The sequence below is a fragment of the Phyllopteryx taeniolatus genome, chromosome 19, assembly GCF_024500385.1.
Source record: "Phyllopteryx taeniolatus isolate TA_2022b chromosome 19, UOR_Ptae_1.2, whole genome shotgun sequence".
Classification (NCBI taxonomy): Eukaryota; Metazoa; Chordata; class Actinopteri; order Syngnathiformes; family Syngnathidae; genus Phyllopteryx; species Phyllopteryx taeniolatus.
The window spans coordinates 14776437-14796319 of record NC_084520.1 but is presented as its reverse complement, the minus strand read 5'-3'; the positions used below and the strand labels follow the sequence as shown (position 1 = coordinate 14796319).

Genomic DNA, 19883 nt, shown 5'->3' with positions numbered 1-19883 from the left:
TTGAAAATTACGATGAAAGTAAACTACTTTTTTTTTTTAAATCACAAATTTGTTCACAATTTTTGGGCTGAACAGATAGCTGAAATTTGCTGAGTCACAAAGCAATGGCTAATTTCAATGGGGAAAAAGCTTGTGTGGATGTTAAATCGATGACATAATTATCAGTTTTAGGTGCATGAGCTCTACTTATACAAGTTCCTGAAAGCTTAAACATGTCATTTATTTGATATAATGTAAAAAAAAATAAAAATAATCTCTGCAACGCTATCACATGAAAAGACCCCAATAGCCAAGAACGACCCAAGTTAATCTTGGCACTGAATGCAATACTAAAGATAAAAAGAGAACATTTATGTAACAAAATGAGGGAAATGTCGTTTTAAAAAAATCATTAACAATACATTAAAAGTTAATGTCCACACAAGGTGTTCTGTTCGATTTATTTTTCTGATGTGAGCAAAATCGAAACGCATGGACTCCCGTGTGTTGTACACACAAGCGAACGCTAGAAGGCGCTATGACCGATTATCCGTGACGTCCCGATGACACACAAAGAAGACAATCACTCGTGATTGGTTGCTTTAACAGGAAGACTACGCCCACTCGACGATGACATGCTGCTCCACGTTTCGTAGTCAAAAAGGCTCCCGAATCTGTTGTTGTAGTCTTGTTTAATGCGCCGTTTCATGTTTTTAAATAATGTTTACAGGCCCTGCGACGGGTTAAAAACTCTACATTGTAATTTAATAACAGGAAAACACACTGTGTTTGCCAACTTTGCACTTGCACGTAAAAGCAAACTACGAAGACGACTGAAGCCAAAATGGACACCGGTAGGTACTGCAATACTTAAAAACAAGTCAAACTTTGCCCGTAGTTTCTGTTCCCTTGTTTGATGAAGAATGGACAAACGAGAACATTTTGAAGCTTCTGAATGCGATGAAAACGAACATCACGGGGCGTGACCGAATAAGAACGTGCTACGATGGAGTCAAAACGCTCGACTGGGAGAAGGTGGCATTTCCTCCCTTTTCACCCAAAGATTGCCAACAAAGGTGGAAAATTGTGTCGTATAAAGTGAGTCAAATTTGTGTATTATTATTATTATTATTGTGCAACCCCCTCAGTTAGTTTCCATATTAGCTATTGCAAATGTTTATTTGTTAGCAGATGGTAAACACGATTTGGTGTTTTAAGCCAGCGTTTCCCAACCTTTATTGAGCAAGACACAAATTTTACATAAATATATAAAATATCATAGATTATTGTAGTGTTTTAAGTGGCAGTATTAACTCATACGTTCCTTTTTCTCAAGGGATCGATTCCAACAAAACAAGCCTACGCACACAACGCATTTTACCTCACTATTTTCACTCGTTATTGTCTAAAGAAAACATCCAGACTTTGAATAAAGGCTACAATTACACCACAGGCTTGCCTGTGAGCCGACCCAATACGTTAACTAGTTTGGGTAAATCGCATCTGCTTGGTGGGCCAAGATAGTTAAAAACCATCAGAAAATACAATAAATACAGAGTCTTTTTGGGGGGAGAATTCTTTCTGCAGACAAATATGTTTAAGTCCAAAACTATGGAATAAGTGCCAATGTTCACTGCATTAAAAGGCTTCGTTAAGGTACAGTTGCTGTCAAAAATATTTTATTAATTTCCGATGCATTTTTTCCATTAAAGACACAGTTTATAAAGTACTAACTTGCATTTTGTTCCTTTTTTTTTTTTTTTTTTCTTTCCAGATACGCAAGATTCGAACCCTCACAGAGCTTGTTGATGAAGTTGCAGACAAATTTTCGGATTCACCCAAAAACGTAAAACACACTTTCCACATTTGGGATCTATCATGTGTCATGAGTCAAATGTTACACATTTGGGTCATCCTTGTGTTTGGCTTCAATTGCAGCTAAGAGCAGAGATGAGTAATTGTGATCTATCTGTCTTTTAGCAAGATGCCCGGCGCCCAAAGAAACCCAGTCTTCCTCCAATCATCTTTTACCAAGAGAACAGATACAAATATCAAGAGCAGCACCCAGAGTTAAATCGCCAGAAGCTTTTCTCATTAGTCATGGACAAGTACGGTGCCCTGACAGATGACGAGAAGGTACGTTTCATTTTGAATTTCCCCTGTTGTGAACGGAACGTCACTGATTTCTTCTTCATTGATCGCAGGCCCTGTATAGGAAGAAGTACCAGTGTGCACTTGCAGAATACAGAAGGTTAAGGTAATAAAATGAACATTTAATCAAATTATGTTCTGCCTTTGTTTAAAAAAAGAAAAAAAAGTGAAGGGACTCGTTTGTGTTGCAGGCCTGTGTCAGCGGATGGTGATCAGGTAGGGGTGTAACGATACGTTTTAGCAGTGATTCGATTCGTGGTTGCCGATTCCATTCAAGGACGATATTGGTTTATTCAGAATAATATGAGCTCGGAGTCTTTATCGGTAAAAATGCTTATAAAACGCGCACACACATTCTGTGGTGTCTCAGTCCAACCACTAGGGGCACTGCACAGAGGAATGATAGGATACGAGGAAGAAAAAGAGACAAAGAAGGTGGTGTTGTTGAGCTAACTGCTGTGTGCTAACTGAAAAATAAAGCTAGGTAAAAGGAATTACAAGCGTGTTTCTTGGTAATACAACACATACATACCGCCAAATAAAGTCTGTCAGGCGTAAATCCAATGTTTTATTTCCTAGTATCGATACAATCGTTTGATTACCTTTTAAAATGATTGAAATCAATATATTTTCGGCTAAGGCTAACTTGCCGAGCACAGATTGATCCAGTTGGATCGTAGGTAAATAAATCCATACATTGATGTCATGAACGAATCGTTACACTCCTATGATACGAGCAGGGCATGCAAGAGAAGCGGAAGTGCCGTTCCAAGAAGACGCCCAAAGTATGAAAACCTCACATCTGTCCATTTGGACGCTCGTAGGTAAATAAAGCCATACATTGATGTCATGAACGAATCGTTACACTCCTATGATACGAGCAGGGCATGCAAGAGAAGCGGAAGTGCCGTTCCAAGAAGACGCCCAAAGTATGAAAACCTCACATCTGTCCATTTGGACGCTCGTAGGTAGATAAAGCCATACATTGATGTCATGAACGAATCGTTACACTCCTATGATATGAGCAGGCCATGCAAGAGAAGAGGAAGTGCCGTTCCAAGAAGACGCCCAAAGTATGAAAACGTCACATCTGTCCAGTTGGACGTTCGTAGGTAAATAAAGCCAAACATTGATGTCATGAACGAATCGTTACACTCCTATGATATGAGCAGGCCATGCAAAAGAAGAGGAAGCGCCTCTCCAAGGAGACGCCCGAAGTATGAAAACGTCACATCTGTCCATTTGGAAGCTTGCGTATTGTTTTCCCACTTGGGTCACAACATTTTTATCTTGAAAATATGCATTTCTTTCTAGGCTGAAAGTGAACTGAGTTCGGACGAATCTACAGAGGAACACCGGCCTATAAGGCCGCCCTTGTAAGACGCACACTTTTTTATCTCCCCCCCCCCCCCCCCCCCCCCCATCGTCTTTCGGATTGCTCCCCATTCTTCTCAGCTTTATCCATGTTGTGTGCGTGCGTTTGTGTGTGCAGGAGCGGTTACACCCTATTCATCAAAGAGCTGCGGTTGCCCAAGGGCAGTGCCCTCAAAAGACACTGGTTGCTCCCTGTCGCCGAATGCTGGCGCAAGTTGAACGACGAGGAGAAGGAACGCCTCGCTGAACGCTGTATGAAGGTACATCAACAAACAAACATTTTGTCTGTGGACAGCTCACCCACTTCAGCGCTGTCGTGATATTTACCTCTCCCAGATGAAGAGCGATTACGCCGAGAAGAAGAAGAGCTATCTGTTGGTGAGTCATTTTCTTCACGCTAAAGCCAAGCTTGTCTATGAATTTGCGATCTTGCGCAGTTTGAAGCAAACCTTTATTATGGGTTTTTCCAGATGACTTACTCTAACAATTAAACTTCAACTGCGTATATATTCATGCGAAACGTTTTTGTATTGCAGAACCGGAAAGAACGCAGAACCAATGTTTACAAAAGCAAGGATACCAGACCCTCAGTGAGTGTTGGCCCAGGACGTTAGGAACTTTATACTGTCGTTCTTTTGTCATATTAGTTTGTCGCTCGTCTCCCCAGGATTCCGAGGATGAAGACGTTGAGGTCAGCAGCGCTGAAGAAGAGGAACAGTATTTGGATTCCAATGAGGTCGGGATAGTAAAACATGGTTTCATATTTTATTGGTGTTTCCACTGCGGTCCATTAAAACATTCAATGTTAATCCACAGGATGTTGACGAGGATGACTCGGGTGAAATCTTCTTTGATATGTTTTAGATGGACTTTGCTCTCATTTGACGTGAAACAACATGGAGAACCTGCACAGTAATGCTGTATAACTGTGACATAATGTTGATAGTGTTTCTTTCCTTCATCTTCCGTTCCGCTTATCCTCACTAGGACGCGGGCATGCTGGAACCTATGCCAGCAATCTTCGGGCGAGAGGTGGAGTACACCCTGAACTAGTCGCCAGCCAATCGCCGGGCAAATAGTGTTTCTTGTTTAAAAAAAAAAAAAACGTATAAATTACCAGCAATGACAATGTCATTATTCAGGTAGTAATTAATTACATCTTGCGAACTTTGTGTGTCAGTTTTTTTTTTTTGTGTGTAATACAAATATTTTATTTTGTTAATAAACATGGTAGAAGACTTGAAAGTTTAAATGTTTATTAAATGAATGTGTTGTTGCAATGTAAAATGAATACTTTGTGTTTTTATTAAAAAAAATTTAGGCCATGTTGGCTGCTATTTTCCACATTCCAAAAATTCTGTTTTACCAGAATCCCGCATATTCCCCCCCCCAAAAAAAACTTTCACGACACATTCAACAAAACTGTTCCACATCATTCCCGTTCCAATTCAAACTGTTCAATTTATTCCGAACATTGTGAGAAATGTTTTCCACATTCCAAGAATTGCCATCTTCCACAAATTTTAGTTTTCACAGTAAAATTCTCCAATTTTCTCTAAATCCTACATTCGAGAGATATTTTGCATAATTCTCTCCTACTTCCACATTTAATGGCATTTAATTTAAACCATTCCAACTATAGGATATTTTCCACAGCCTAGGAATTCCAACATCACCCAAATTCCACACTTCAGTAAAATTCCCAAATCACGATACATTCTGATATTTGACATAATTCCCTTCAACATTTCTCGATGGATTCAAACCATTTCAAGGTCAAAATATTTTCCATGTTCCAAAAATTCCAACATCCCCCAAATTTCACTTTTCCCAGAAAAATCCCAAAATTTCCACCGTAAAATTTCCCATATTCAAAAGATTTTACACAATCATCTCCAACATTTCTTGACCAATTCAAAACATTGCAACTTCCAGATATTTCCGCGTTCTTGAAATTCTCCAAGTTTCCCAATCAAATTCCTGCATTTAACTGACTTTTTTTTTTTTTTTTTTAAACACAATTCCCGCCACTTTTTCCATTTCTTGTTCAACATCAAAGCACTAAACTTATTGGAGGCATTTGGAGAACAATTTCCAAAATACCCACATTTTAAAAGTAAAATTCCCACATAAAGACACTCGTCCATTCTACGTTTCGCCACTATTTCCAGCATTTCTAACGCAATTTGTACAGAAATAGTCTCGTTATTTAAGGTGACTTCCCGAGTGACGCACTGAGATGCGCGACACAAGTTGAGGAGCGAAGGCGTCGCGCTGCGATCGATTGCTTCTGTCTGATCCCGGATCTAAAGATGGATGCCTGCCGCAGTAGGTAAATAAAACGCAATTTGGACATTTGCGCGGTTGCGAAGCGCGTCGCGCTAACCGGTTCCGCGTTTGAATCAATGGCGAGATGCTTCGAAACGGGCGTCGGCGTGTCTTTCCACGATATGTCGCGCGACGAACAGCAGCCGCAATGCAGCGGCTTTGACTTGAGCTTTTCGGGCGACCGCAAATCTCGACAAGCGAAAACCGTTCATGGGAGATAACCGCGAACACTCTTAAGTCACATTCGTCCCGTTAACACCGGTGAATGTTACGTTTGAGGCTCTCCGCGTGCCGTTAGCCCGATGCACTAGTAAGCCGCCTTGTTGTATCCTTTTCATCTGCAATCCCTCTTCTGCTTTTCTTTTGTTTTGTCGGATGACCGTTCGATCCAGTCGATGCACCAAAGTCAACCTAACGCTGTTTGTGTTCATCCTCAGTTTATAAACGTGGGAAGTGGGGCTACAAACAAAGAGAGAGGAGGAGGAAGCCTTGGTGGTGATCAAAGGAGCTTTTGTGAGTATCTCGCAGCAGGAGCTTTTCGTGCATGTGATTGCGACATCACTCACCCTCCTGCGAAAATCTGGCCCAGGCTGGCTGAGCTGCAGCATGACCACAGCAGCGACGGCTCATCGGGGACTTCTGGCAAATGAAAATGGAGGCGGTTCCGATGTCCGGCCTGGACAACAGCAAGCTGGAGGTGCAGCAAAAGTTGCCTAACGATGCACGCGAAGGCGTGAGCGAGTCTCACGGCGACGCTTGGTTTCCCGCCGCTTGTAGGGCCTCGCTCAGGACATCCTGTCTGACCTGGTGGAGGACGCGTGCCTGGGCCTTTGCTTCGAGGCGCACCGGGCTGTGAAGCAGGGCTATTTCTTCCTGGATGACACGGACCAAGAAAGCTTGCGGGACTTTGGTCAGAATTTAGGCATAGATTCTCCGTCGTCAAGAATCTGCGCAAGTTAAACGGATCCAACCGGACTCTTCTTGGGCGTCAAAGGCGTTCCGCATTTGAATCAAAAGAGTTCTGCACCTCATGTGCTCTTTATTGTATTGTGTGTCGGTATTATTAGATAATGCTAATTGACTTAGTTGTTATTTGATTGCTAGTTTAATTGATAAGCTAATCAGTAGAATACTCTGTTGTACAAATATTCTATTGCTACAGCCCGAAAACCAGCTGTGACATCTTTCCAGAATTTGAACATTGTTGTCCTGTAAAGAATGTAACTTCTTTTTTTGAGATGCAGCTCTGGACCCGAAGAGGCTGCCCTCCTATGTTGCGCCATACGTTTGTGGAGTGGTTGCTTGGTCTCTCCAATGTCGAGCTCACTGCACTACTCGCTATACATTTTGTAGCGGCCCGTCTAAAACGCCCAGCAGAGACATAAATGGGGGGGCTTCCACACCTAAAATGTAGAACTGAAGAAGCCTTTTGAATTCAAGGTCAAATGTCCTCAACAACCAAGAACAGTCCAGTTGCCGGCTTTCAACTTTCACAGATTTGGTGAGAATGTTTCTTCTCAATCCATTTAAATTTACCAACTGCTCTTTCCTCTGTGTCCAAATGTGAAGAAATTGTGGACCAGCCGGGCTTGGATGTGTTCGGCCAGGTGTACAACCAGTGGAAAAACAAAGAGTGCGTTTGTCCCAACTGCAGCCGAAGCATCGCCGCATCGCGCTTCGCTCCGCACCTGGAGAAGTGCCTCGGCATGGGACGCAACAGCAGCCGCATCGCCAACCGCAGGTAAGGCGGCAAGCGCAAGACAAAACAGCTGTGCGGAAAGAAGGGATGAGCAAAAGTAAGCATTTATGAAAGGGGGACTATAGTGGGAAATGTATTCAAATCGTGCCAGTGGACAGGAAAGATCATTTTGTGTGTGTGTGTGTCCTGGCCATTTTTCCAGAATAGTCACGGGTAACAACACCAACAACAAATCAGAGAGCGACCAAGAAGACAACGATGACGTCAATGATAACGACTGGTCTTACGGCGCAGAAAAGCGAGGTGCTGCTTCTCTCCATTTCTTTGGTTGCCACGTTGTGTTCGTTGCTCCAAATAAATGTTCTTTTTATTTCCCCCTTTTACAGCCAAGAAAAGAAAATCTGATAAGGTACCGGACTTTTTACATCACCAATGTGTATTTCGATGATGTCGAGCTCACATTGACGTTTTAAATACGATATTCAGTCCCATCAAAAGAGAGCAGATTCCATGTTTTTTTTTTCCTTTTTTTTTTTCTATTAATGCGAGCATGACCCCAATTGTGCAGCTTTAAAGAAAAAAATCTGAATTGTGTCACTTGAACCGTGCCATATAAATCCACAAAAATATGCAAAATATTGAGTTTTGTGTCACTTTTTTTTTTTTTTCCCCCCCCTCTTCAGAATCCAAATTCGCCAAGAAGATCCAAATCCTTCAAGCATAAGAGTAGTAAGTTGAAATCAGTCCTTGACATTCTTATACTGAAGTAAAATGTCACAGAACGTATAACCATGTTAATACCGTCCAAATCAGCGATTTCCCAAAAATTGTGCCATTGTAAAGAGTGTTCATTTTTATTGACACTGTCACAGAGAGATGGATTTAATAATAAAGTGAAGCCTCCTTCAACACGGGGGGAAATGTTCCAGACCCACCCACGAAAAGTGAAAACCTGCGATTATAGAGACATATTAAAAAAAAAAAAAAATCATACTTTTACTCTCACACGCTTTAAACACATTTAAATGTATTAAAACATACAGAAATGAGTTTAAAAAAAACATTTAAAAGTGCTACTTGGCGCCTGTTCTCACGCAGTCGCTGTCAAGAAATGGAAGACTATCGTATAAAATCACTTGAAGGAAATTAAAAAAAAAAAAAAAAAAGATTCTCAGTCACACAGTTCTCCAAATAAGAGGCACGGCGTGCTTGCTTCAAGCTGTTCGTCACTCACGACAGTCCGCTAGTTCGATGCTAACAGATGATACGAAACCCTGTAGACGGGCTAACGGAAATTAGCATAGATTTGCATCAAATGATTTAAAAAATAATAATAATAATTTCCCCCTCTCACAGGCATGATGGGTCCTCGACGTCGCATGGACAACCAGGAAAGCCCGCGCATGTTGATGAAAGACGAAGCGTTCCCTCAATAACGACACGCGCTATAGCTAACCCAGGACAACCGGCAGTACTTCGTTCCGGGTGAAAAGTATTGTCGTTATGGATGGCTTGCACTGTGACGACCTCAGACCTCCCACTTTATACTTGACACTTTTTGTTTGTTTGTTTGTTTTTTAAAATTTCCAAAATCATCCTACAGACACTGGCTTTTTAGTCCTCTCTTTGCTGGAATCTCTCACAGTAACAATGAATCATTTGACATGATTTCACTGCATATATCGTTCAGAGCTTTGAATTACTCGTATTTCAGTTTTTCACATTTTCTTCTGGAAGAACACAAGATTTAGGGGTCACATTATGTTTCAGACAATCACTAGAAATGGTTTTGTCTTCTGTTTTCACACTCGTCATGCTCAAGTTTGTGTTTGCATGTGTGCGGTAGAACGAGAAACTGCTCACTGAACATTGAGTGAACATCTAATTGTACAAGCAGTTGCTGCAGAAAGCAGATGTTTTTTTTCCTTTTTTTTGGGGGGGGCGGGGGGTGCACTTGATTTTATTTTTTTGTCTATGTATCATGTGTTTACAGTGTAAAAGGGTTACACAAATCCTTGGTGTGATGTGATGGTGTAAATATTGCGATGGTTGAATTGCTGCTATCTTGGCTCGGTATCTTTCATCGGTTTCGCATAATAAATGATTTGTTACTTGTCTTTTGGCCTTGAAATATACCTGGAATGAGACTTAAGAGGAATGGAAACGTTCAGTATATTGTTGCTGCTTAGACGCTGACAAACAGCAGGGGGTGCTGTCGAAGCGACAAAGTCTGATGATGAAACCTGTAATACCAGTCGGAATTGTTAATATAAGTATACCACAAGAAATCTTTGGTTTGGCTAATTTCGATTATATTCCTAAAATGGGTTATCAGGAAGAAGACTACTGAGAACATTTTTTGTTTGTTTGTTCTCTCTTGAATTTACGATGGGCTGCTGAAAACCGTATGGTGCGTTCAAGTGCTGCCTTCTAAAACGTGTACTTTTTAAAACCTGTCACAAAGAGTCGGTGGATAAGTTCAGAAGAGTTCTCACAGATATTTTTGAAGTTAGTGGCTTTGGTTTTACTGCAAAGGTGGGAAATATGTAACGCTTGGCTATAAGGAGGAAAGTCATGGATGCAGAAATGAGAGCAAGCGCCCATGTGTGTTTCCAAATTACAGGGTGTTGTGAAGGCAGCATTGGACACGCTAACTCTTGACTTAAAAACACTGCCCTCACTCGAGCTTTTTAATGGCACACATTCAGCCACTGTTAGCTGGTTAAAAATGTTTATACTCCGACCAACAGCCACCGCAGTTCGGTTTTCGGACAAGGACAAGTAGTTTTAAACAAAGCCCTGGAACTTTGCACGACTGAAGTCGACTAAGTTGATTTAAAAATAATAATAATTGTTTCCCCCTTTGTTGACACTCGGCGCTGTCAAACCGAGTCGAGGTAACGTCAAGAAGAAGAAGAAGAAGAAGAAGAAGAGAAGAAGTTCCAACTTGGAACAAACACGCTCAGTGCAGCACCTCACGCCGACATTTGTTCCCACTGAGAGATGGCGACGAGAGGAAACTTGCCGGGCCCGACCATGAGCCCCAGTTTGAACCCCATGAACGTCGGACTCGCCGCCGCCTTGAGGATGCCCGGGATGCCGCCGGCCGCGGCAGGATATCCCCGCTCCATGAGCACCGCACCGCAGTACCCCCAGGTCGGTCTTCCGCGTCGCTTAAACGCTTATATTCGCTTCAAGTCTACGTAGCAAGTGTGTGCATTTCATTGTTCTCCGTCTAAATTGAGTGTTAATGACTAAACTATCTCGTTATAAAGGTAGCGAGTGTGTCGCGCTTCCGCATTCGAGAGTAACGATTACTCACAAGTCACGAGGGAACTTTTTTTTATTTTGTATTTTTATTAATTTTTATTTTTTTTAACATTTATATTAAAGCGGTTAAAATGCCTCTGTGAGTTTCCCTGATATTAAAAGTTAATCACCAGCACCATCTGTCAGTGAGCCTCATGTGCTCAGTTGGAGCCCACATGGTGTCAATATCACCCATTCAAGGAACACTTCCAAAAATGTGAAATGCATTTCTTAAACAGTAGACAGTCATCATGCTATCTGAAACACGTTGCGAAGTCAGAGTCCGCCATGTGCTCATAAAAAAAATAAATGCTAACATTGGCCAAACATGTCCTCCTCCTTGTCTGCAAGTTCACATAGTTTGCGGTTTGCAAAGTCCTGAACGATATCTGTTTTCAAATGTAGGCAATACAGGTATAAAGTCATCAGAAAAAAATCAACCAAGTAAACTACAGATAGCTTAAAAATCTACAATACAGTAAACAAGTATTTGTCTTTAATTTGTTCTTGTTTATACTCCATTACAACCAGTAATTGCCATATTCCTATAATTAACACAAGTTAATAATAATTTAGCCCAAAATATTCAAAAATTCTTGCTGTTGTCGATTGTACTGTTTTCATGTTCAAAATAAACATTCAAACATTGAAAGCCTTCAGATGTGAATTTTATTGTTGTTGTTGTTATGCATATCACGCGTCAAAAACATATTTTCTTTTGCCCCTGCTTGTCCAGCGTCCGGGGTTGCCACTCGGCAGAGTTGCGGGTCCCATGGGCTCAATAGGGGGTCAGCTTCCCGGTCCCTCATACGGTGGCAGCGGCATGCCCATGCGGCCCGGCATGCGGCCTCCTGCACCCATCGATACCTCACGAAAGCGCTTATTTCATCACCAGCAGCAAGAGGCGCTAGGAGGACACCGGCGAGGGTAAAGAGTGGAGAAGTGAGAGTGTGTGATGAAAGAATAACTAGCGGTTCTTAATTCTGATTGGCCAAGACAAGGTTTGGCATTGCTACAGATTGATAAACTTCTCTTCAGTATCATAAGTGGCGCAATCACTGAAGTGATGGGGGAAAGTGTAAGGAATGTCAAGCACTTAAACCCAGAGTGACACCCAGAATTGCTCAAAGTAGTAGCAATACTAGTTAGTGTAACTACTAGCATAAAGTAATTAAACAAAAAAACAACAACTTGCGATTAATTGAATGTGTGTAAATTTTCCCCGTTGTCTAACAAGGAAATTTAGGCAAATGCCCATCTCTCGTTCAAAAGTACATAATCTATGGGCCTTAATCACTGCCCTGCGGTACACCACCGTTTTGTATTTGGATTCCACCAGGATTATACCTTTTTGTCGCTTACTGGTAACTCTTAATAAACCAATGGGCTGTAAACAATCATACCGGTAGCTTGTTATCTTAGCCTATTTAACAGAGCAACACCCTTAATTTCTAGTACGTTATTCCACTGTAGTCCGTTTGTCGAGCGCTGAACACATCTGCGACCGCATGGACACAAGGCTTGCAGTAGTCTCATCATCCCGTGACTAGACACTGGCGGCTATTTGTGACTTCAAACTGCTCTTTGATGCCACGCTCATAACTGCGGCAAGCCTTGAGGTGAGGCTGCGTTTGGAGTCTCATCCACAATGAAGCTCTTTCATGGCGTGCCGAATGCTTCCCGGAGAACAATGAGTGCGCCTAAAGGAACACGTCGGATTCTTCCGAGAGTGCTTCAAAAGATTCATAATGAGGTGGAACTGTGTGATTAAACACAAATCATTTCTAGACCATTTATAAATCAGTCTGATGTTTCTTTTAACAATTGTGTGATGAATGAGTCACTGGAAGTTTCCATGATTTATCATATTTAAGCTGGCGGTTGATATAAACATTCGTGTGATCTTTTTTCTTTTAGGGCAAAAAGACGCAAGATGGCCGACAAGGTTCTACCACAGAGAGTGAGAAACTTTTGAAACCCCTCTTACCAGGATTTACTTTGGGGAATTGTCAACGGTATTTTTCATAAAGCCATATCCTCATCCTTTAGATCCGCGACCTGGTGCCAGAGTCTCAGGCCTACATGGATCTCTTGGCTTTTGAGAGGAAACTAGACCAGACCATCGCCCGTAAGCGTATGGAGATACAGGAGGCTATAAAAAAGCCCATTATGGTACATAAATGGATATTTATAGCAGTATTCTGACACTTATTTGCACTTCATAGTCAATAAACCACATAAGTACATTACTTATAATCTAAGTGGGTGGCCGACTGGTTAGAGCGTCAGCCTCACAGTTCTGAGGACCCGGGTTCCATCCCCGGCCCCGCCTGTGTGGAGTTTACATGTTCTCCCCGTGCCTGCGTGGGTTTTCTCCGGGCACTCCGGTTTCCTCCCACATCCCAAAAACATGCATTAATTGGAGACTCTAAATTGTCCATAGGCATGACTGTGAGTGCGAATGGTTATTTGTTTGTATGTGCCCTGCGATTGGCTGGCAACCGGTTCAGGGTGTACCCCGCCTCCTGCCCGAGGACAGCTGGGATAGGCTCCAGCACGCCCTCGACCCTAGTGAGGAGAAGCGGCTCAGAAAATGGATGGATGGATGGATAATCTAAGTGGGAGAAATACTTTTCTGTGGATATTATCTGCCATCTAAGATTAGTTTAAGAAATATTTGTAAAAATTGTTTATCAAGGAAATGTTGGCAATTGTCCATCCCGCACTCAAACATGTTGAAATGCTATGGACTGAAATAATTTCCTTGTGGTATACCACAATTCCAATTTCACGTGGTGAAATTAATAAAATAATAATAAAGTTATATCTAATGTTCCACAAAGTAGATCAAGGACAATTACTCAAATGCCCATCCTGAGTTAAATTGTATAGAAAAGTATTGGCGCGAAATCACTTCCCTGATACTCGATACACCACCATTTCATATTTGATTCCTCCGGAATTTTAACTTATTTTGTCTCACTGGTAAATAAATAAATAAAAACCCTCATGTGGGAAATGTACTTTTGTTAGTATTTTCTGCCATCGGATGTTATATGAAAAGAAGTATCAACAAAGCCATTTGCTCCTGACTTGTCTCGGGTGTACCCTGCCACTCTTCTAGTCAGCTTGGATATGCTCCAGCTCCCCATTGATCGGCATGAAGATAAATAGTATAGAAACTGGATGGCTGCTTTGTATTAAATAATATCACAATCTGTTCTTAATTTTCCCCGTTGTCTTGCAAGGAATGTTGGCAAATGCCCTTTGAAACATACAGAAAAACCAAGGCCCCAAGTCGCTTCCCTGGGGTACACCACCATTCCGTATTTGTATTTTCTTGTATTACCTTTTTGTGTTTTATTGTGAATGCTGTGAGTAATGTAGACAAAACTAGCTTCATTTTGGTAGGCTTATTTACTGTATCTATGAACTATGAAAACATAATTGGAAACAGCTCTCAGCACTCTATGACTGTGTCTTTTGTGCCGAAATGTAACTAATGTTGTGATTTGTGAGTGAAGTTTCCAGCAAAATTTGATTCAATAGATCAGATTGTCTTGGGCTGGTAACTCATGATACTTTAAAAAAAACAAAACATTTTTTTTTTTTTAAATCTGCTTATAATTTTTTAACCTTCGCTCTTGATTTAGCAGGCGCCAGAGTGTCTAAAAGCTTTGCTTGTTTGTTTCCTTTTCAACGACGCAGCAAAAGCGCAAGCTGAGGATCTACATTTCCAACACGTACACCCCGTGCAAGCCCGAGGGCGACGAGGCAGAGAAGGTGTCCTCTTGGGAATTGCGAGTGGAGGGAAAACTTCTGGAAGAAGTAAGCGAATCCTGCTCAAATCTCTCTCCGTTTTGTATTTCGGGCTTCATTGTTTGCGCCTCTTCCGGCTCACTTGGCTACGGCCGGTTGGCTCGGGCAAGGCGTCCAGATGTGCGTTTACTGCGCTCCTCCGCTCCACCCCGAACTGCTGACACGCAGGCCCTTGCGCTGGTTTTCGAAGGCGGGAATTGAAACCGCAGGCCGTTACATACCACGCGGCTGACATGCCTCTCCTCCCTCCATCAATTCCAGCACCACTCGCGGTGTCATCTGGGGCCACATGAAGGGGATGTTCAGGCATGCACTCACAGACGAGGAGGATGTCAGAAGAGAAGTGAAAGAGGTCATGTTGTGCAAACATGCTTCTACAGGGCTGGGGAGGGAGCGGGCGTGCTCACAGCTTTTATTTTTTCTGTTTGTCGACACTTTTTATTTATTTTTTTTTTTTAATAATGCTTCACCACCCCCAATTTGGTCAGCGCGCAACAATGCAGCTGAAACCGGGAGAGAACGCTGCAAAAAAAATAGGGTTAAAAAACTAGGAAAGAAAGTAATGAAGTGAGGACTTTATTACTTTAAATTATCTTCCAGTAGCAGAGGAAAACTTGGCAAGATTTCTGGGAAAAAAAAAAAAAAAAAAGAAAGAAAACACAGCTAGCTTCAAAAACGCGCACCTACGTCTTAAAACTGGTGTATTTGTACTACCTACTGTACATGGGAGGTTCTCAAATGTTTTACACCAAGTACCACCTAAAAAAAAAAACCTTTCCAAGTACCACTATAATCACCATCATTAAAATACAGTAGAATTGTTGGCCTAAGGGGTTTTATAATTACAAAGTATATTTACATAAACACTGTGCTTAAACATAGGGAAATATACTATTTAAATAATGATGCGATTAAAATGTATTGCACCTAAGATATAAAAAAAAATATATATATACCTCACACTGTTTGAAAACAAAAAGTTATAAAAAATAAAATACAAATGTATACTTAAAAGGTAAATATATCTGAACTGTACTTAGCAAATGGACTAGTGGATTAAAAAAAGTAATAATAAAAAATATAAGCCAATGTAACATTATGCACAGTTTGAATATTGACACTGTGCTTAAATATAGGAACATGTGCTTAATTTAATTAATGCATTTAAAATGTATTACACATAGGAGTTAAACACACCTAAATAAATGTTTGAAAATAAAACTGAACTGTACTTAAATGTACTGTACTAGATTTAAGAAAAAAAAAAAAAAAAAAAAGGTTAAAGCCACTGTAATATTTAACATTTTAACGTCATTTTTGGTTCTAATACCACACTTTGAGAATCACTGAAGTGCTTGAAACAGTTCTGAAATGCTCTTCCACAAAAACTGCCCGGTATGAAAAAATATCTTGGCAGGCAAAGAACAAACATATTTTGCCTTGCGAATCGAGATTTAATCTTGGTTCGATTTTAGTTTTTGCACTGCAGCCTTTGTTGTGTGTGTGTGTGTGTGTGTGTGTGTGTTTTCATGTTCTGTTACACACACTGTGTTCCCAGCCTGGCAAGCAGAAGAGGAAGTTCTCATCTTTCTTTAAGAGCTTGGTGATCGAGCTCGATAAGGAGCTCTACGGACCCGACAACCACTTGGTGGAGGTATGACATAAGCGGGCAAGCATTCGACTTTGAATTTCAACATGTGGAAAGCAGCAATGGTTTCTTTCGCCAGCCTGACTTGACCAGAAAATGGAATTCAGATGGAATCGTTAAGCTTTTTTGGAACGGGCATTTTGTTTGACATGGTTCAATGTCAGTGCTTAGAGAGCTCGGATCTGGATCGTGGCCCGACACGGTCAGTCCGAAAACATTTGATTGCAACACGTCGAGGTTAAACCAGCCCTTTTTCAAATGGCTCCTGTCCTACTTTCATTTGAACCTAGTTCCTGAAAAAGATTGAAAATTAAGGATCAATTAAATGATTATTTAATTAATGTTAAATGGCACAAGATAAGGAAAATGTATTTTTCACAGATCGTTAGCCTAATAGCATAATTGCCTCAGGAAGGTTTAATAGCTGGCATATACAAAACGTAAGTGGACTCTTTTAATATAGTTTACTATTTATTAACGCTATCAGCTTGTCAGTCCACTACTTCTACCCAACAATTGGACAAAGTGATTATTATTTCTTTTGCATGGCATATTATTTAAAGTGATTTATTGTCCGTCAATGTGTCAGTGGCACAGAATGCCCACCACTCAGGAGACGGACGGTTTCCAGGTGAAAAGGCCTGGCGACGTGAACGTCAAATGCACCCTTCTGCTCATGCTCGACCACCAGGTGTGTGTGCTCTTCCACGCCTCCGCCTTTCTAACTGAACTTATTTTATTTGTTTTTAAATGCTCAACTGTTTTTTTTTTTTTTAAACTCTCTCTGTTTGCTGGCACAGCCTCCTCAGTACAAACTGGATCTGCGGCTGGCTCGGCTGCTGGGAGTGCACACGCAGACGCGGGCCAGCATCATGCAAGCTCTTTGGCTCTACATCAAGAACAACAAGCTGCAAGACAGTCACGAGAAGGAGTACATCAACTGCAATCACTATTTCAAGAAGGTCGGATAAGAAGAGACACCCAAGCACCACTTCCGCTGCTATCACAGCTTTTTCTTTTTTTTTTCTTTTTTTTTTTTTTTTAATACACATATGCTGTGCTTGAACAGATATTTGGCTGCGGTCGCATGAGGTTCTCTGAGATTCCCATGAAACTGGCCGGGCTGCTCCAGCACCCTGACCCCATCGTAATCAATCACATGATCAGGTATGGTTGTTTGGATTGAAGCCCTCTCTTTAATCCAGCACGCCCAGAATCTTGTTGGCTGGATTTACACTGCATTCAAGTGACGCAATTCCCATTTATTGCTCTCCGTTGGCACAACTCGGATGATGTGGCATGGTACAGAGAAAAAAACCCACATTAAATCAGAATAAGGCCGTTCTTTTGGGACATCTTGGTCTCAAGGACTATGTTGAAATGAGGAGAGGAATTTCATTTAGAAATAGTAAAGTAGTGGCTTGCCGCAATCTGGTGGCATTTAACAGCAGTTATAAACATTTTGTGGGGGCGTCAATTATTCAATTTTCGCTATTTGCGGCAGGGCTCAGTCTCTGTATGCAGTGATCCTCTGCATATTTGCTGTTTGGCCTTCGTGAGTTCGCATTTTCACAAATTTCTTTTGGAATTTATGTGCTGTTATTCACTGAAAATCCGGTCTCTTTGCTGTTTTGTGCTCAGGCCAAAGCAATAAATGTATTACTTTGGCGCCATCTGGTGCAATCTTGTTTTCTCTCCTGCATTTGGGATGTCCTGCTTTGTTGTTGGTCAAAAGTGAAATCAAGTTTTGTTTAACTTTTGTGTAAAGTGCTAGTGCACATATCTGTTTGCCCACGTGCGAAGTCACGTCAGTTTGTGCTAGTTTGTTAACTCATTCGCTGCCAGCCTTCCCAGTTAACATGGATATTTGACTTCTAAAGCCGTCAATGGCAGTGAATGTGTTAAGAGCCTCATTTGAAGGTCGTTTTGTTTTGAATAATTTTAACTACTGAATATAGTTGTTTATGTAACACGGGATCGGGTACACGCTAGATGCGTGGGGTCGGAGATTTATGATCCTCTCCGTTTAAGTGCTTTGCCGCTATCTTGTGGCATCCATAAGTAATTACAAATCCATTTTAGGGAACGCAAATCCATCTTTTTGTCTTTTTGACCAGCGTGGACCCCAATGACCAGAAGAAGACGGCGTGCTATGACATCGACGTGGAGGTGGACGACCCGCTCAAAACCCAAATGAGCAGCTTCTTGTCGTCCACCACCAACCAGCAAGAAATCGCGGCGCTGGAGACAAAGGTCATTGTAGGCGGCGACACTCTGGGCAAACTATAGAAAAACAGAAGAAAATGTGCATGTGACACTTGCTGCTTTGCATTCGCAGATACACGAGACCATCGAGTACATCAACCAGCTGAAGACCGAGAGAGACTTCATGTTGAGCTTCAGTAATAATCCTCAGGACTTCATTCAGGACTGGCTCAAGTCTCAGTGTAGAGATCTGAAGGTGAACATTTTCATATGAGAAGATTATTATTATTATTTTTTTCCAACCATAACGCCACTTTGTTGTTCAATTGTTTACTTTCGGTCATTTTTTTCCAGCTGATGACAGATGTGACAGGAAATCCAGAGGAGGAGAGGAGGACTGAGTTCTACCAGGCGCCATGGATGACAGAGGCGGTCGGCAGATACGTTTATTCCAAAGTACGTCAATATACGAAACAATTCACCCCCGCGGTACACTTTCTAAATCATGACTGACATCATCGTCCATTTTTTTCTTTTTCTCTTTTTCCTTGTCCTTTTTCTTTCTCTTTCCCCTTTTTTCTGTTTTTTTTCTTTTTCTCTTTTTCATTTCCTTTTCCTCTTTTTTCCCTTTTTCTTGTTTTGTCATCTTTTTCTTCTTTCTTTTTTTCCCTTTCTTTTATGTTTCCTTCTTTTTTCCCCTGTTCTGACATCCTCCTCCTACTTCACTTTCAGGTGCAGCAGAGAAGACAAGAGCTGGAGCAGGTTCTTGGGATCCGACTCACCTAAAGAGTGAACTTGTCGCCTTTATTAACAATTAGTCCAAGTTCAAATGTTTACAAGCCATCCTGACATTCCAGTAATACTTTTGTGTGGGGAATGATTATTATTATTAGTTTATTACTTCCTGAATGTTTACTTATTTGTGTATGTTAGTATGTTGTTTGAGGTACATAAGTAGGATTGAAACATTGTGTCTGACCATCAATGTGTGTGTAGTTTATAATAGTTTGTAATTGCACGAGCCAGCTCTTCATTTTTGTTGCACGGGATCGCTTACGTTTCCTTCTACATTCCATGCTCACCAATGTGCCAAATTGTTTGTAATGAAATGTTGCTTCCTTTTTGTTTTTGGGTTAAATATTTGCATGTTGTTTTAACTTCAAGCAAAGCTCTTTATGTTTCATATGTTTGGAGTCTTATTTTAATAAACATACTGACAAATGACACATTACTACACTGGTGCTCTCTGAGTTGTACAAAGAACTGAAGTTAAGCTATGAAAGTGCATGTTAAGACTAGTCAGAGAGCTCAGGTGCTTCAGTTTGAAACTGGTGTGACCGGTTCTGGTTGTAGCAATATAATTACCCTTCA

General features: G+C 41.3%; 3 protein-coding genes across 6 annotated transcripts; all 3 read left to right on the top strand.

The window, feature by feature from the left end:
* Positions 1–585: 585 nt before the first annotated feature.
* On the top strand, positions 586–4829 carry LOC133469680 (nucleolar transcription factor 1-like). 3 transcript variants are annotated; one of them, XM_061757032.1, is made up of 16 exons: positions 586–833; positions 902–1077; positions 1754–1825; positions 1960–2115; positions 2184–2236; positions 2322–2346; positions 2871–2915; positions 3015–3059; positions 3159–3203; positions 3303–3347; positions 3445–3506; positions 3623–3764; positions 3841–3882; positions 4041–4094; positions 4172–4240; positions 4321–4829. In XM_061757032.1, the coding sequence occupies exons 1-16, from the start codon at positions 824–826 to the stop codon at positions 4366–4368; spliced, it is 1089 nt and encodes a 362-aa protein (XP_061613016.1). In that variant the 5' UTR covers positions 586–823; the 3' UTR covers positions 4369–4829. The 3 variants fall into 3 exon arrangements, with proteins under 3 accessions (XP_061613016.1, XP_061613015.1, XP_061613017.1); XM_061757031.1 differs by having other exon boundaries at positions 878–1077; XM_061757033.1 differs by lacking the exon at positions 3015–3059 and having other exon boundaries at positions 878–1077.
* An 880-nt stretch (positions 4830–5709) lies between these two features.
* atxn7l3b (ataxin 7 like 3b) lies at positions 5710–9648 on the top strand. 2 transcript variants are annotated; one of them, XM_061757034.1, is made up of 9 exons: positions 5710–5836; positions 6270–6345; positions 6422–6529; positions 6610–6742; positions 7402–7573; positions 7734–7834; positions 7918–7940; positions 8215–8260; positions 8888–9648. In XM_061757034.1, exons 3-9 carry the CDS (start codon positions 6479–6481, stop codon positions 8965–8967), a joined length of 606 nt encoding a protein of 201 aa, XP_061613018.1. In that variant the 5' UTR covers positions 5710–5836; positions 6270–6345; positions 6422–6478; the 3' UTR covers positions 8968–9648. The 2 variants fall into 2 exon arrangements, with proteins under 2 accessions (XP_061613018.1, XP_061613019.1); XM_061757035.1 differs by lacking the exon at positions 5710–5836 and adding an exon at positions 5865–6142.
* A 525-nt stretch (positions 9649–10173) lies between these two features.
* Positions 10174–19743, top strand: smarcd2 (SWI/SNF related, matrix associated, actin dependent regulator of chromatin, subfamily d, member 2). The gene is made up of 13 exons (XM_061757028.1): positions 10174–10687; positions 11577–11767; positions 12758–12800; positions 12890–13012; positions 14549–14668; positions 16218–16313; positions 16897–16998; positions 17108–17269; positions 17377–17474; positions 18425–18560; positions 18646–18768; positions 18867–18968; positions 19245–19743. The coding sequence occupies exons 1-13, from the start codon at positions 10535–10537 to the stop codon at positions 19296–19298; spliced, it is 1503 nt and encodes a 500-aa protein (XP_061613012.1). The 5' UTR covers positions 10174–10534; the 3' UTR covers positions 19299–19743.
* Positions 19744–19883: the final 140 nt, after the last annotated feature.